General features: G+C 37.2%; 1 protein-coding gene across 1 annotated transcript; it reads right to left on the bottom strand.

Moving 5' to 3' along the window:
- Nucleotides 1-2,942: 2,942 nt before the first annotated feature.
- On the bottom strand, nucleotides 2,943-15,335 carry LOC134856878 (uncharacterized). Its single transcript, XM_063873173.1, has 7 exons — nucleotides 14,880-15,335; nucleotides 14,666-14,739; nucleotides 14,554-14,600; nucleotides 14,034-14,480; nucleotides 13,603-13,886; nucleotides 11,887-12,295; nucleotides 2,943-4,319 (listed from the first exon to the last, which is right to left on the bottom strand). Exons 1-7 carry the CDS (start codon nucleotides 15,284-15,286, stop codon nucleotides 3,963-3,965), a joined length of 2,025 nt encoding a protein of 674 aa, XP_063729243.1. The 5' UTR covers nucleotides 15,287-15,335; the 3' UTR covers nucleotides 2,943-3,962.
- Between the last annotated feature and the right edge of the window lie 2,777 nt (nucleotides 15,336-18,112).

Here is an 18,112-nt window from a genome sequence, read left to right as displayed (position 1 = left end):
AAGACAAGACTCGTCAAGACTTGTTCAACAGTCGAGCGGCGTGCAGCAACTCAAACCAGCTGCATTAAAAACAGAGCCAACATCTATGTAAGAATGTAGGCATCCGCTGAAAAATCCAAGGTAGTTAAAAGCCTCTGGCAGCAATCCAAAAGACTGGTATATACAAGTTGTACGTCAAACAAAGGTCCGGTTTGCAAGTTTCCTTTTAAAACCGTCTAAGTTCATCAGTCATATCCTTTTGTAATTGTTTTCTAGAAAAACTGTCACTTGAAAAGACTGATAACTAAAGTTTGAGAAACATTGTTCCAATAAATTAAAAACAATTTTACGAGAATAAATTCGAGCCTGATTAGTTGACTATCATTTAGAAACTGTGAAAAATGCTTTTTGTAAGTTAGTCTGCGAACTAAGTCTATTAAAACATTCGATTTTCCTTGAACTACCTCAGAAGACATCCCGAGTGACTTCGTGTGTTGACGAAACCTTACTTTTCAACTAAAACTTTTTACCCTGCATAGTACAAAAAAAGTTGTCCGACTAAATTAAGGATTAGATTATTCAGAGATAATAATCAATGAAGGCAGGGAAACAATGTTTTCTGAAAAAACCTTTCGCACTTCAAAAATTATATTTATCCCGTTTAAATTTTTTGCATTTCAAAAACAAATTATGCTGGACACTTTTTTTTGAAAAAACTAATGTAATTTAAGATAATTGGATCATTAGGTAAATTTTTCGCTCCGGTGGGAATACTGAAAATTAAGTTCCAATTGCGATACTAGTGGTCGATCACGTTTTTCGTGACTTTTACACTTAGCTGCTAGATAGTGGGGTTTGCCTTCCCTTTTACAAAGTAAATGAATAAAATTTAACAAGAAACCGAAAATCAGACCGCGAAAATGAAATTGAACAAGCACAATTTTAAGACTTTTTCTTAAAAAGAGTCGTCACGACCTGTATAAGAGTCTCAACTACGTGCCGCAACTCTTAAAAAACAGCTGGCATTAGAAAAAGTTACAAATTGTCAGCAGTGACAAATCTACACTCCGCATACATTAAGAGCAAAAACTGAATTAAATAGCTCGAAAGGCAGAAGATCACAAACTAAGAAAAAACGTTTTTGAGGTTGTTAAGCGTAATAGCGAGGACTTGAAACTCAATTTCTGGAAATCTGATAATTGTTTTTGTTAAGGCCTGAAGATGTTTTTTCTAATGTGTCAGCAATAAGGCTAACTTTTTGAATGCTATAATGGTGTGCAGCAAAAGATCTATGAAAATTAGCACTATTTCATGTTGGGTTAGAAAAATGTCGACTCGTAATATAACACCATCATCCTCGCAAGCCTGCGTGAGCAAATAGGAAGTAATTACCAAAAAACGGTGCTTTTTATAGGTAAAATTATTTAACACATAATATGAACCAGGTAGTTCCATTTGTATTTATAAGAAAGTGAGCATTTTAGCAGTTGCACGTGATTGTTATTTTAAAATTCTAAATGAAAAAATCTAGTTGCCGATAACAAGAATTGCTAATTTTGAGAGAGATTATGATCAAACTGTTTTCGAAACGTTTACACAGCGTCTAATAGTAATTGCAAGGAACATTGAATGTGCTCTTATAAAGCGGATATATTTCCGACTTAATCCCTGGCGAAAAAAATTGAACATGGAGAAGCTTTTTTTCTTTGAAAGGCCTATTACAACAGAAAGGTTTGATTGTAAAAACTATTATCTCTGGTCGGAGAAAACCTGTGTTGACAGTTCTTCCTCGTCAGATTGATTAGCAGGTGAGGAGTTGAAGAAAAGAATGAATTTATGTTGTGCCGAAGCACAGCAAAATTATTCAGGCTTTTTGATAATCTCTCAGTCGTCGTACCAGCTTCTAGACGACCAATCTTTTTTTATCAGACATTCAGTGGAACTGTTTTTTGAACTCTTTATATTTCGCGGCTCCTCTTCAGATCCACGCGCTTGTTTCAATTTTACTCTGTCGAGTAAAAAAACATTAGCTGTTGTCTGCTACTCAAAAATACATTCTCACAAATTCTCTTTAAAACATTGCGACAAGGTGACATTGGTGAGTAAAACACATTCAATACATAATGCAGTAGGATTGTGATGAGAGATAATAAAATAAGGCGCCCGCACGGTTGCTAGATCGCCCAGCCCAAATAGAACAAACAGCAGCCCACCTAACTATTATGAGTTCCACATTTTCAAACCCCTCAAGTTATTCGATCAACCAGAGGGGGGAGGGGATGTAGGATGCTGCTGCTGTGCCCACTTAATGTGATTTGAGCTTGGCTAGAGGTAGAGACGGAAAGAAATGCGTTGTAACCATTCATGTAGCACATCACATCATCATGAATGGTTTCTCAAATGCCACTGTTGAAGTTGAACTATGAATCTGTTCAGTCCTGCTGCTAATATAATAAAGTGCACCAAAAGTAGTAGTTATACATGTACATATGCATAGAGCACTGGATAAAATAAGTTTCCCTAAATCAAATGAAGGAGACAACTAGACTAGCTTAGGCTAATACTTAACTTGGCCAGCACCCTGCTCCCCTCTTCTTTTCTCCCCTTCATCGCCATACCATATACCATTACAACCCCCCCCCCCCGTTAAGCTTCATAACTTAGAGGATGAGAGGGGGAGATGTAGCACAGTGCAAGAGAGGAGAAGAAGGAACAATGAGGTAGTAAACCAGTACTGCCTGTATTGATAGTCAATGCCCAATTGCTGGCGATGTCGATGATCTTGACCATGTTTATCAGTGAGAGAATAGCAAGAGCAGTCTTTAGTTACGCGTTTAACTGAGTGAGATGCGGTGCGGACAGTTGTAGCTGCATTAGCCAGCAGATGCATTGTCCCAATAGGATATTGACTTCATTTACAGACACTCACATCAGAACATCTTCTCTTCCTCTTGAAACTCTCGAAACAATAAAACTATTCCCTCCTCGCCACTGCCCTCAACGAATGGCCGTTGATGCAAATGAGAGAAAAGGATTACAAGGGACCCAATGGGAAGGAACATAATGGATGATGATTCATTTATATTTTACACTATTAAACTCAATTAAAAGCACGACATCATTAGCACGGGAATTTAACACAGCAGCTAAACTGTTAATAATTTATATCGTGATGATAAATAAACTATGACCTAAATTTTAAACATCAATTCCATTTCGAAAAAAACCAAACTCATCTAAAATCAACTATTTCGACAGATAATAATTTAACGCTTAAAAATATAGAATTTGACCGATTCTTTTTGTTGCTTGTCTCAAGCAAAATATGCAATAAAATCAACAAAAGTTTACAAAATACATAATTAGCAGCGTAGATGGCGCATGAACCGCCTGCAAAAAAGTAGATTAGCGTTTCAAGATAGCGATTGGATGGATGCTTGGATAACCAAAGATCTCCAAGCTATATTTGATTAGTTTAAGTAGTACATGTTCACTTTTACGAGGAGCTTCTGTTTCCACAACTGTAAGCGACAACAACGGTTTTCAGGTGAACAAAGTTTTAGTTGCTGCTATTCATCCCTCCACCATTGGTAACTGTCTTCTTCTTCTGCGGCTGCTGCTTTGAAGTGTCCTCCTCAAGTGAAGATGACGGCTGGACGGGGCAGGGGGCATATGGTAATAATAATACATGTAGATGCAATGAGTATACAGTGTGGAGGGGAGAGAGAGGTGAACAAGTGCTCTTGTGTGGCATCATTACATGAGAGGAGAGGGAGAGAGAGAGAGAGAGAGAGCAAGGAAGGATGGGATGGGATGAAAGTGAAGAGAAGAGAAGAGACTGCTGCTGCTTCTTCTTTTATGTATTACTCCTACTACTGTAGCTATTCTCTTCTTTTTTCACCATAACAACTGAACTCTACCCTCCCCTCCCCTCCCCCCACTCACTCACTCTTCCCTTCTACGCCACTTCTTCTCTTCGCCTCTCATTGACTTGGAATGATGCTGTGTTTCTTGTGGTTGTGGTTGCAGCTACAGCTACTACTGCCACTAGCATCCTTCTCAATGCTGCTCCTGTTATAACAGTGGTTTCTACGCTGCAGTCGAGTCTTCTTCGCCAACGGAGTCTCCTCATCACCTTCACTGCTGCAACTGGACAGCCGACTTCTTCCTCCTCCTACACTTCCCCCCACCGCCAGTCTATTTTGGGCACCCATCTCACTGCCAGTCCAGTCTAGCTGCACAGCAGAGGAGCAGCTGCCATAATTGTCTGATGGAGCAGTACTATCCGGTATCCCTCTTCCTTCTACACCCAGTCGGGCTAAAGCGTTCTCGCCGCTATCCTAAATGGACCACTTCAAATAGCCAGCAACAGACCACAGCTGGAATAAAATCTCAATGAAAACTAAAACCAAACAAACCAAACTAATTTGAAGATCTTCATGATTGACATTTTTGCAAAGAAAACTTACTTAATAAAAAACTGGATCATAGAATTAGAAAAAACTGGATCATAGATTTTTTATTATTCCTCTGGGAATTGTGACAGAGGCCAAGCTTCCCTTCGCAAACACTAGCAAGAACACGACAAAAAGCAGCTCAAAGTCGCAATAAGAAAAAAGGATAATTGGTTACTATGCAAGTAGCACAGAATGTTCCGACCAATCTTTAAAAACTACAAAAAAGTTTTTTTTTCGCATTAGTGTAGTTTTTTCAGCAAGGTGCGATAAAAGGATCTGATGTAAAACTATCATTTAGGCAGCTTCGACAGTCAGGGTAATATAGGTCAATTGGACAAAAAAATTTGAAGAAAAATGACTAAAAACAAAAAATAAAAAAAAAATCATTTTTTTTTTCAATTTATTTAGCAGAAAAGGTTTAAATTTTTATGAAAATTTTAGGCTCTGAAAATGGAATTAAAAAACTTTATTTATTTGCTTAAAACTAAGTTTTTGGGCATTACTTTTAGTAAGCCTGCTCGCTCGCTTTATTCGCCCGAAAAAAAAATCAACCATTTTTTATCGACACTAGGGAATTTTTTAAATGTGGATCGATTTTTTTTGATGTGGTTTAACTTTTTAATGTGGTAATGGAATCACCACTGTAAGGGCTTTAACATGATATATCAATCAACCCACTCCGATGATTATTTAAGGTACTTGATTCTGCATGGAAATTAAAAATAAAATAAAACTGAAACACCGGAATACAAAAAGCCTATCCATTTCAATGGTCGGAAGAAAATAGAAAGAAGCCTCGAATTAGCAAACATTCGGCTAGGTCTAGGATTCAATCAGCGACCTACTGCAATCAAGAGATTTTGAGTCTCACGCAAAAATAACACAGTCACGCATGCTTAACCACCGACAACTAGTCGCGAATAAAGCAGCTACATATGCTAATAAATTATCAATGCCATTCAGCAAAAGTGGCACCAAATACAAATGAACACAATTTTGCAGCTAATTATTCGGATTATAACACACTGAGGTCATCCCCACTAACTTTGCACGTAACAAATCGCAAAGCATTAAGCCACATTATGAATAAATTATGCATTTCAAAAAATTGCGAGATACATTGAGTTAGAAAATTTCTGAAATCGAGTTTTTATTGAGTTACATTGTTTGACACAAACAGCTTTTTTCGGTTCAGTTGATGAATTAAAAAGTCATCAACTGAGTTCATTTAATACTATTCGAATGTCACAGCACATGCTATCAAAAAGCTGTAAGTGTGCTCTAAAAGTGGCACCAATATTTGCGACTTAGGGTATTAAAAAACGCTCTTAATAATACACTAAGCTGACGCAAGTGAAAACATAGCCAACAAACGGTTGGAAAAGAGTAAACGAACGTAAAAAAATTCAAAGCAAAACATAGATGGCTTCAAAGCCCTTCGAATTTTTAGAAAAACTTATGATTGACACTTTTTTGATAAATTAACCCAATTTACGAAACCTGGATCAATGGGTAATTTTCTAATTCCGCTGGAATTTCCGAAAAACGACCCATGTGCACGTTTTCGTCAGTGGAGTTTTGCCTTAGTTTTAACAAAAAAGAAATGAACTTGAAAAGAAATCAAACGTCACTCGCGAAAACTCAATTTTGAGCCTGAACTTTTTCCAAAAAAAAAACATACTAAAACAATCATAAGAACCTATATATAAGAGTCATCACTATGTTCATCAACTCAAAAATAAAAATCTTTTGCCAAACTAAAAGTAATCAACGCTTTTTCGCGCCTTTTTGTTATTGGATATCGTTATTTTCCTATCCCTTCAGCAAATTAATAAGGATAGAAACTAAGCCAACAGACAGTTGTAAAAGTTTCACACAGAAGCAATAACACGACAAAAAGCAGCTCTATAAAAGGCAATAAGCAGGAATAGGCCTCGAAGTAGCAAAAACCCCGCTACGTGGGAGTTTTGAATCTCCGACCTAGAGATTCAGGGTCAAGCACACTAACCACGAAAGCTTAATAGGTGGCAAATATTAGCCACAAATAAAGCAGAGAACAGATGCTATGAAATTTCCAATGCTACGAAAAAAATTCCAAATAAATGAACTTTTTTATTTGCGATTTAGTAAGAAAGTATGAAAATTGCGAAGAAAACTTGAAAAAAATAGATAGACTATTTTCGAAAAAATCAACTTACTTTCGAGTTTCAAAGAAACATTACATCACCTTAAATATCTTTATGTTTATTTATATTTATGCTTGACGCTTCTTCGATAAAAACAACGCAATATGAAAAAAGGATTAAAAAATCTTTTATTCCAAAGGAGAATCCAAAGAATACACAAAGGCGAATCTGCGCTTCGCAAACACCAAGGAGAAAACGACAAATTTAGCTTTTAAAATTAAGATAAGAAACGAAAAAATAAGACTTGAAAATTAAAACTACTGTGACCGATTTGCACCTACGACCAAGAGATTTCGAGTCGCACGTCCTCTGGGCCATGAACCTTTAAAAACTCACTAACACCAGCCACCAATAAAGCAGATTCATATACTAAAGAATTTTCAATGCTATGCAGCGAACATCACACCAAAATTTGTAGACACAAATTTTGCATTTGAAAATTTGGAATATAAAACACTTGCTTAAAAAAAATTGGAAAGGATGAAACCAAATTATGTATCAATTGCGCATTTCGAAAAAAATTGCCAGATATTTTGAGTTGAACAGCTTCTCGGCTTTCTTTTCGCAAAATATTTTAAATTGAACTAAAAGAAACAAAAGTCAGACTTCTAAAACTTACGTTGAGCGTGATCAAATTTTCAGACAAAATCCCGCAATACACAACAGAAAAAACGATGACTACGTTCCTTGAACTTTCGAAGTCTCAATGAACTCAAACAGACTCAACAAATTTAACTTTGAATTTCGAATCAAACAATCACCTTAAAACTCTTTGAAATTCAAAAATATAAGTCAAAAATATAAGTCGAAAAATAGAAAACGGTGAAAAAAATTAATTCCACCACAAGCTAAATTTTCGTATGTCTCGATACAAGTTCATTCAAGGCCAACATGCCAAAAAAATGAGTATTAAATTAACAAAGGAACCAAAACAAAAACGACAATCTTCGAGCAGACACAATTTCAGCAGAAAAAAAAAGATTTAATAAAATACCTTTTCAGTTTTAAACCCCACCTTTCAAGTAGAATGATGTAGAAACAAGAAAAAAATCGAAGAAACAACTACACAAGAATAAGAATCAGTGATGTCACAACTAACCCGACAATCATTGAGCAGACACCCGTTGAGCCGGAAAAAAATGATTCAAAAAAACTTTAAGTCCACTTCCCTGAACCTACAAAGAACACTTAAAAACAGATTAACGCCCAAAAACTGATCAAACATAGGCAGACGTCAGTAAAAATCATAATTTTTTATCATTAGCGAACAGAAAACAGAAGAGTAACTCAAATGCATTAGGAAAAATTGGAGTAACTCAAATGCATTAGGAAACTTCGCAGATCTCAACTCAACTTGACATTGCAAAACGATGAACTGGTCGAGCAATTTTGATTGAAATTATCATAAAATTTGAATTTAGTAAATTGTTTGCTGGCAATTCAGGCTTGTTTGGTTCTCGTTTATCAATTGAAACTAGCGTGTAACGCACCTCCGGGGCCTTTGATTGTTGATACCCCAAACTTACATATTGGAAATAAGATATGCATCATTTGATTATTCTCTGGCAGCACCCAGCTACAACGTCGACAATTTCAATTTTTTGAAGTCTTATTATATTCAAGTTTTCAAAATTTGAAAAACCATAAATTTTTGTGTAGTTTATTTGGAAAAATTTTAAAATTAATAAAAAATGTCACCGCTCGGAAACTCGGCTATTGTGCAGTCGCACTTGGATTCAAGATTTGCGGCTCTTGAGAGTAATCTCACAGTACCCAACTACAGCATTGGAAATTTCAAATTTTGAGAAACTTGTAAGTTGTATTCTCTAAAAAATTTTTTTGAAAAAACCATACAAAACTTCATATCTCAAAAAATTGAGCAGAAAAACTTAGAGGTAAGATTCGCAGCCCCTATTAGTACTGTGACAGCCCCCAAATACAGAGTTAAGACTTTTAAATAAAAAAAAAAAATTTACATATTCTGAAAAACTTTTCAAAAAATCACAAAAGGCGTCATGTCTGAAAACTAGAATGATTTGACCAGTCATATTTGGAGGCAAGATTCGCAACCCCTGAAAGTAATCTATGAGCTCTCAACTACAGGATTGGGAATTTTAAAATTTTGAAAAAAAAAATCAAATTTAAGTTTTCTGAAATCTTTAAGAAAAAATCACAAAACGTCATATCTCAAAAACTACAAGAATTTGAGTAGTCGCATTTGGACGCAAAATTTGCAACTTGGATCTCCTTAGAGTACCTTTACAGAAGCCAATTACAATGTTGGGAATTTCAAACTTTGTGAATTACTTACTTGCTTTTTCTGAAAATTTTCTGAAAAATCACAAAAATTGTCGTATCTAGTTAACTAAAAGGATTTGGGCATTCATAGTTGACAGCCCTGACAGTATCCCATTTTTGAGGTGCTCATTTTAAACTCTGTGAAATAAACACTGAATTCAGAATGGAAAAACGTTAAAAAAACTCTTAGCAATTGCAATATACGATATAGCTTAAACGTGCGAAAATTCTTTCATTAAAGATGCAAGAATAAAATGTTGAGAAAGCTTAAGCATGGCGAGATAGTGGAGCCCGAATTTAAATATATAATAGATGGCTACTTTTCAAAAGAAAAAAGTGAAAGGTGATGAACCGATATTCTCACTTATAGTAGAAAAACCTGCAAAAACTCTAAATTAATTGCAGAAAAAAATTTAAAAAAAAAAACAACTGATTGAACAATCACAAGCATTAAAGGTTTAGCCTAAATTTATCAGGCAATTTTTTTAAAAAAAGAAAGGAAATTTAAAAGTTTCGAAAATTTTTTCAAGTTTAAATTTTTCTTTTTCATTAAAAACGTCAGGGAAATTGATTTAGATTTTTTCAAAACATATTTTAAGACTTCAACCACTCTTACGTTGATATAAAGGAGGACTTATATCATTGTCCTTCGTTTATCCCCAGCTTTTTTCATGGGTCGGAACAAAATTTGACTCTACAAAACATATTTGAGCAGAGGCGAACCAGAGCTTTGAAAGTCAAATTTTTTTCTGAAAAATTAGGTCGGAAAATTAAAAAGAAAAAATTGCATGATCGTGCGGCCACTGAGGCAAAAAAAGCAACCTCCACCTGTTGAGCCGAAAAAACGCTATTTGAGCTATAAGGTTGAAGAATGTTTTACTGCTGCGGGATGAAATGCGTAAATTTCAAAATTCAAAATCTGGTCTTAACTCATACCCTAAGGGGTTTCTACTAAAATTAGGTTTTAGTAGCTGGTGCAGGGGAAGTCTAATTTCTGTTCTTTTAATTGAGCTCAATATCAGATTTGTGCGAATAGTTTTTAAAACAGGGAAAATTTTCCAAAAATAGCTGTTGTTTCTATAGTCACGGAGCCGAATTGAGAGGTAGTATTCCCATTACCAATTTTCTGGATTGAACTCAAATTTGGCAGGGTAGATTTTCGAGGAACTTTATGCAGCGAAGAAGTTTGCTATATAACTGACCCATTAGTTTAAACTGTTTTAAGTTTCCAAAAACTGTCCAAAATAAAAAGTGACTTTTCCGAAAAAGCCTGTATTTCTACAATAAATATGATGTAGCTGTTAACACAAAAAAGATTCACTCCAATGGGTTTTTCGATAGAACTCTAACTTATGAAGGCAACACATTTTTCGCGATATGTCAAAAAGTTTTTATAAAATTATCAAAAAGTTTCAAAAATTTGACTTTTCCCGGGAATTTTTTTTCTAGCAAAATAAGGGCAAATCAACTAAAGCTCAAAAGATTCCTAGAACCCTTTATTTGGATTGAACTCTTCGTATTAAATTTGGCGGGGTTAGGGTCCAAGGCTAGAGAAAGCACCTCTACAAAGTGCAACAAGAAAAAGTAGAAATAAGTCTCGAATTAGTAAAAAAAAATCGACTAAGCCTCGGATTCGATCTGCGACCAAGAGAATATGAGAACAGCTCAGCCATGGACGCTTAACAAATTACCGATACTAGCCGCAATTAAAGCAGCGAACAAATGCTATGACATTTCGAATGCTCCAGATTTTGAGTACAGCAGACGTGCCACCAAATAAAGTGAACACTTCGGCTAGTTAGCTTGTAAAAATAAAGTTCGTACTAATACACTACAAATTAAAAAACGGAAAATGAACCGATGGAATTTAGTGCCTGAAACGGACTCCGCCTATTTACTACCTAAATGAAGGTAGCTCTAATCAATTTTCAGGAACTTGAGAATGTTTGAAATTTACCAATCCTGCAAAATTGATAAATCTGAGCCAAGTTATTTACAGCAAAAAAATCTGGTACCCGATTACAATACCCTTGCTTGTCTCTAATTAAAAGGTTTCAAAAATATATACCAGCGTCTCTTTGAAAATAAAACCTGTCATTATTTACACTTTTTTATATAAAAGCCAAGAAGGAAAAAACTGGATCAATAAGGCAACTTAACTCCGAGGAAAACTTTGATCTTAACCATTCACGCTTACATATTTGTTATTGAAGATCGCAATTTGAGCGTATGCAAAGGGAATGGAAAACAACGATCAAACCACCAAAGTATTAACTTAAGCGTTTTCTTAGCAGAAATTTCTTAGCATTAACCATAGGAATCAGAAAAATAAAAAGCGTTTAGATGATTTCTAAAAGATCGGCAAGGAGTGATCGAATTTTCAAAAAAACTTAAGTTTTTGAGTTACAGAAAAAAAAATAATCAATTTAAAGGTCTATGAATTTCTAGAACCTGATTTCCTTCACACTTTAAGATAAAAGTAAACCAAATTGAGAAAAATAGATGAAGATATAATTTGAAATATAGTTGCAGAGCGGCGTTTACCCTTAGCAAAGTAATATGAACTGAACTTGACAACTATGGGGTTCGAGCCTAATCTTAGCCATGACATGAGGCAGCACAAATCGCCGCCATTTATTAAAGCGGATATAGCTAAATCAATTAAAATTGTGCATTCGTGAAAAAAAAACTTTGAAGGTCAATTCGCCAAAAAAAGTCACACAAAACAAACAAAAATAACAAAGCCAACTTCAGAAAAAAATCATCACAGCTGAAATTTTAAGACTTGTATAAACGTCTTCACTACATCCATAGACACTTGAAAAACCGAACGAACATAAGTATTGATTCGACCATTCAACAGCTGATTGGTTGCGTTCAAAACTTTCTAAAAATAGGCAGGGCGAGCTTTGTACTAGTGATTATTGTGGAAGCAAGCCTCTTCTTCCATCATCAACAACACTTACACAAGGATTACAAGGTGAGAGTTTGGTCTTCATTTTGGCAATGCTCGAGGTCAGCTGATCCAAAGAACTAGATGTGCTCACAGAATTCACGGACCAGCCGGAGGAGCCTCCGCCGCCACTTCCGCTGCCGGGTATTCCACCCCCGCCGCCGCCACAGCTGCTGTTCTCACTGCCTCTGCTACTTTTCCTCGAACTCGTCACTCCATGTAGACCCCCGCCGCTATTCGTGGTCCAGTTAGTGTCCCCTGTACTGGAATGTTGCTTCTTTGGCCCCACTGACATGGCTCGATTCCGACTATCTGCTTGTTCATTGTCATTGTCCACCTCATCTTTTCTGCTCTCTCCGTCTTCCCTATCGCTCATGTCCTCCGAAACATCTGCGGCCCCATATGATTCAGGTGAATGCAATCTAGGTCAAAATCTCTTCACAGAGGCAAACCGCAGCTTCGCAACAATTGCCCAAAATTTCAAGATAAAAAATACATGCTTCTGGTCTGAAAGATCGCTTCAGAAATAGAAGTTGAGGGACAAAACAAAAACATACAATTATCTGGTTCAGAGATTTCTTTTCTGAACTTGTATTTTTGTGCTTAGCAAGAAAGGTTTTTCATGCTAACTTTGCTTTAATATTTCTGCTTAAAAGTCAACTTTTGAATAAAGTTTTATTCAAAATTCATTCAATTTCAAGAAGGTAGAGCACGCAAAAACAAGCAAGATCTAACTTGAAGTATATGGGAAAAGTTTATTGAAACATTTATATTTTAGCTCACATTCTCATTCTCTAATTTGAAACCTCATTTCTGTCCAAACTTATCATCGAAAAGCAATTTTCGAATATTTAAGATAAACATGCATTTGCAATTAAAATTTAAAGGTATTCTGAAACTTGCCATCTCAGTGGCGAGTTTCAGATCCCGAAGTATTTTGAGAAAATAAGCTATTCCATATCTTAATACAAAGGATTTCATACATTGCTTTAGAGCATCTTAAACAACGCTGTTTTGGCAAAATCGGGCGCCAAAAAAAACTTACCATCTGCAACTCTGAAACCTTTAACCTATATTAAAACATTGGAAATTCCATTCCCTAGATTAATACATAAGGTGTTGACCGGATACTCTATAGCCTATATTAATCCAGGGGGGTCAGCGCCCCGTAGCGCGATTTCTACCCGATATTTACTACAGCGAAGGCCTACCTAATACAAGTCTACTTAATCATGTTAGTTGCGACATTGCTGATCATTCTGATCGTAGACCGACATACTTATTATTGAGAATACACTTTCTCTAAGTTACCGCAGCTACTTTCTATACAAAACCAAGCACCAACCCCTTAAGCTAAAAATCGTGGAAGATAACGAAAAAAAACTAGACAGCGTCTGGAAACCTCAGATCAAAGAATACGCTCCAAACTTAGTCAGTCAAGAAGGAGCTATTTCAAGAAAGAGCATGAAGGGGATCCTATAGAGAAAATGATCTCACAAAGATCTTAATGAGACTCCACTTCAAGATGCATCTACCCTTAAGAAAAGTAGCCAACATGTTTAGTTTTAATGATGACACGACACGCTCGAGTGTAAAAAAAACAGCATCAGAAACAATTACTAGGCCCGCGAGGACATTTTATGGCCCAATAGTTTTTATTAATGTGTTTATTTTTTAAAAAAATTCAAGACAGTTCTTATTTTGAAACGCGATTAATGCATCAACTAACTGTGTTGTTGTTGTTGTTGTTGTTGTCATTTGGCAACCTCTTCCAGCAACAGTGGCATTGTCATTGTCGTTGTCTACGATCCCCTCATCAGACACTCCGCAACTGTTCTCGTTTATTGTGAGACTAGCAACAAATGAAGCACCGAAGACACCCCTCGTTGACACTATAGCTGGTGTGCTCTGTTCAACAGCATCATTTTGAGAAACACCACAAAGATAGTTGGGATCATCACAAGATGGAAAAAGATCCTCCGTTCCGTTTTCATCATAGCCAACTGTTTCAATCTGAAGCACAGTGAATTAACTGTGATAACTCATCATTTCAGAACTCGCGAGAACATCCAAGCAACTTTGCTTCCAATTGATATGCCCGTTCATAAATGCACACTTCGTGTACATTTATGAACAGGATCATGTTTTAAAATAACTAACTTCAGCCTGTCTGTGTACTTGGCTCCTTGAGAAGTATCTTCCAGTTGTATCTACATGATGTTGAAACAAACTAGCACCAGAGCACGAAGAACCAGAAATTGCCACCGTCTGTTGATATGTTGCTACGGCGACAGGTGTGCGCGGTGTTTCCTCTTCGCTAGTACTCCTATTCTGAACAAATGCACTCGTTGACTCTTGGTCCAGCTGTCTTCCGCGTAAATGGAAAGGATTCTGCGTGGAGTTCTTCGGAGGCGACTGCACTATGTCATCGTCAAAGCTAAACATGGCGTCACTCAGATCAACGCCTTCATCGGCAGAGGGCGACGTAGAGAGAGGGCCTGCCTCTTCGCTATCTGCATCAGGAATTGAGAAGGTGAATGTAGTTGCCGCCGGAGCATCTGCAGGCATCCCGGAGTTGGATCGTCTTATCACACAGCCGCAGGGGTTCTGTAAAGTTTACGATTCAGATGATCAGCAGCTATTGGTTTTAAAAGCGTTTAGGTTTTGAGTAAATTCTTACATTTGCACCAGGGAGTTCTTCATGATTACTGTTGACCAATTCTAGACCTAAGCAAATCACAACAAGACGAATTGGCCGCGATGTTAAACTTTAAACCCAGCATTTTTTTTACCGTTTCGATCTGGTGGAGACAATATACTGTGCTGCAAACTCTTTCCTTTGTTGTCATTGCCTAAGCTCTTAGCCCTAAAAACAGACTTCCAATAAGGTTATTAAAATGATATACTTTGCGTGCTTTCTAAGATTGCATGCAAAATATTTCTCAGATTGCGTGAAATGATATATTTTGCGTGCAAAAATATGGTGGCCATACGAAAATATCTCACGTCGTATCTGTATGCATTGTTGGATGACCACTAGCATGGCGACGTCTCTTACGCTCGTGAGGAATTTTCGTTATGTTCTTACAATTAGCCCCAGTTGTGTGTGCGCTACATGTTGAGTGAGTGCTTCTGTTTCTCGTATGGTACGCATGATATTTCGCACTTCTTCTGAGTAAGTATCCAGGTATTTCCAATTTGGAGCCATCACTTAGCTTGGTTATCAGATATGATGCCGTACTGGGATCACCAGATGACGTACCCACTCTAGTTTCTATCACTCCACTTTCATTGCACGCTTTGTAAGAACACCAAAAAACACGATCTTGGGGTTTGAATAGTTCGCACGAAGAGTCAGTTTTTACAGATAAGGGCCTGGTTTCCCCAGCGCTGCTGCCAGTTCGTCCAAACATCGATTTTAAAAGATGCAGCACTTTCCACACCAAAGGAACGGCAATCAACTGCTCTGAAGACAAAAAGCGACTGTAACATTCGCCCGGAAGTACATATCGACGGAAAATAAAACTAAGCTATAAAACGACTGGCCAGCGTCTAACCAAAGCTCTTCATGCTTTTCACCGTCTCTGCCAAAGCCAGTTCTTTTGGTGGTCTTTCTAAGATCGGGTCGACAAAAACGTTACTGCTTTTGGCTTCGGTCAAAACACTCAAATTAACTTACTAACATGCAAATATGGTGAGCTCGAGGCTGGGTCTCAGTATCCCCAGACCACGAGGTCACTCCTAAAAACAGGGCTACTACTATTTATTATATTACTCGTGTTTTTGTTTAGTAGATAAAAATCATCAACTCCATCGAAGATGGATCAACCCTTTCCCTTAACTCCTAGCTTCTCATCGTCAGAAAATGAATCCAGGTGTTATTTAAATTCAATTCAGGACATAACCAGGCAGCTAACACTTAGTTTGAAACAGTTTGAGTTCAAGTCTCAAGACCCCTCCGGATTCCTGAATCCGGGGAAATAACACCCTTATTCCCTCTCCGGAAGGCTGGTTTCCACCCTTCACCGTTAGCGTGAATGGCTTTGCAACGATGGTAGCGACACAATCGTTGCAACTCGGAGCGGTCTCTGCTTATACTCGGTCGTATTTTTCTATTTCTCGTCGTCGTTTTTCTCGCAACTATCGTTGTTTTTGTTTTTGCAACTTCTGTCGTTGTTCTGTTTTCTTCCAAAATGGCCGCTTTTGATGTTTCTCGGAAACCTGACGTCACCATTCGAAATTAAAAAAATTTAAAATACCAAAATATTCTGACCTTCACAGTTTGTCTAATCGTTCCAATAACGTCGCTAATCTGTTAAAACTGCCAATTCTCAAGGTCAATGGCTAATAACTCAAACTGGCTTTTTCTGTCAATTCTGGTCGAATGTCACATACTCCCCGGACGGCCCGGTCAATGTCCCCATTGAATCGCGTAGTCTGTGTAAGAATGGTAGTGCCATCGAACATAATTTACAAAACGCTCGAAATCACTTTTATCCACGTCATATCGACTCACTGCAGAATATGAATGGCATCATACTACACTACTATAGCCTTCCAAATTCTTTCACTAATCTGCACTTTCAAGGATATGACCTAAGATAAAAAAAATTTTCCGACTTCCAATGTCGGTGCCCTGATATAAAATTTTGTCTCCTAGGTTTTAAAAGGTGTTAGTTTCAGGACAACCCTGCCAACCAAAAAGATAAAATTATCCTACTATGCTTCTTCCCTCCGGAATTTTTAGTTGTTATTGGTCCTGAATATTAACATTACGGAACTCTGTGGTGGGGAAGAACAATGAAACAATTTCCCTCTTCAGGAGATTACCCAAGTCTTTCATGTCACCACAAAGTGATCAGTCGTCCTAGTTGATTACAAACAGTCATGCAGTCTGGAATGTTTAAATAAACTCTTCACTCAAACCTTTCTAAATGAATAGTAAGTGTCTCTAAAGCCACTAACTAAAATCAAAATGCAAATATATAATTGCAACAATGTGCCATTCTGCCAGACTGGCACAGCGCAACCTTCCGGCTGAACACGAAAGAACGATTAAAGGCTTTAACGACGAAAAAGCGCTGAAAAGGAGGGTCGAAATATTCTAGAAATTTCCATTTTCAATATTCGATTGACGAACGAATATTTCTCAGAAATACGAAAAGCGGCCATTTTGACTGAAAAAGGTAAAAAAGTCAGCGCCAAAAATAGTGGAAAACAGTCGGACGTGAAGGCAGAAAATTGAAGCTTTTTATCGTGACGATCACGCATAATAAGACCCTTAGCAGAAGAAGATAGTGGGAAAGGAGGCTTCAGTGGGGAAGGCGTATTGAACAGAACCCTCCCGTGCCACGAATAGAGAGTAATAACGACGTTATTACAAGGAAGACACGGAAGCGGAGGCTTGGTCCTCCAGAGACTGATATATGGTGAAAGACTGTAGTAAACTAAATTTTTATCTACTCTGATGCCATAAACGTTTAAATTGACACCGTTATTATCTGATAGTTTAGAATATGAGTAGCTAGAAAGAGGAAAGTGTCAATCCATCTCCAATGTATTTAAAATAGAACTGTCAACAAAAACTTAACAAAATAGGGTGTTCGAGCCGTGTTTTTTATAGCAATCACGTAGTCTGAGGATCCGAGACTCAGCTATGTGGTTGTTTTCACATGTAAACGAAAGCTGATCAAAAGTCGTTTGACTGATGGCCTAAAAATAGTAACTTTTTACTTAGCCGGAAACAGACCAGAAAATCAACTGGCTAGGCCGAGACGGCAAAAAACGAGTAGAATGAAGGTAACTGACGCTCACCAGTCGTTAATAGGTACTTTTTTTACGCTCCTTCGTTGTGTAGTATTTGGGCGAATGTTACAGAGAGGTTTTTATGGCGCTCCTGGGTGGGCCTGTTAAAGGCATAAGACCATCATGATCAGCAAACGTTTCAGCGACGAAACCTCCGCTCCGGGCGTATGCCCAATTTAGAGGCCTTAATGACCTTTATTGCGCTAGGGGGAGGGTGCGTACCCTCCGCCTAGTTTTATTTAGCTTTTTAACTTAGTTATGACCGAAAAATCCGGGGGCCGGAGGGTTAGGTGGGAAGTCATGAGCCCGCTTGTCCCGAGGTCCCGTAACCAAAAAAAATTAAAGAGAAAGTGTAAAACCAAACAAAAATAGTGTATAACCAAAAACAGTAAAAAAATCCAAAAAAGACCAAAAACAGAAAAAAAATAAAGTGA

Source organism: Symsagittifera roscoffensis, chromosome 1, assembly GCF_963678635.1.
Source record: "Symsagittifera roscoffensis chromosome 1, txSymRosc1.1, whole genome shotgun sequence".
Taxonomy (NCBI): domain Eukaryota; kingdom Metazoa; phylum Xenacoelomorpha; order Acoela; family Convolutidae; genus Symsagittifera; species Symsagittifera roscoffensis.
Note: the sequence above shows the minus strand (reverse complement) of the source record. Positions and strands in the feature narration are given on the sequence as shown.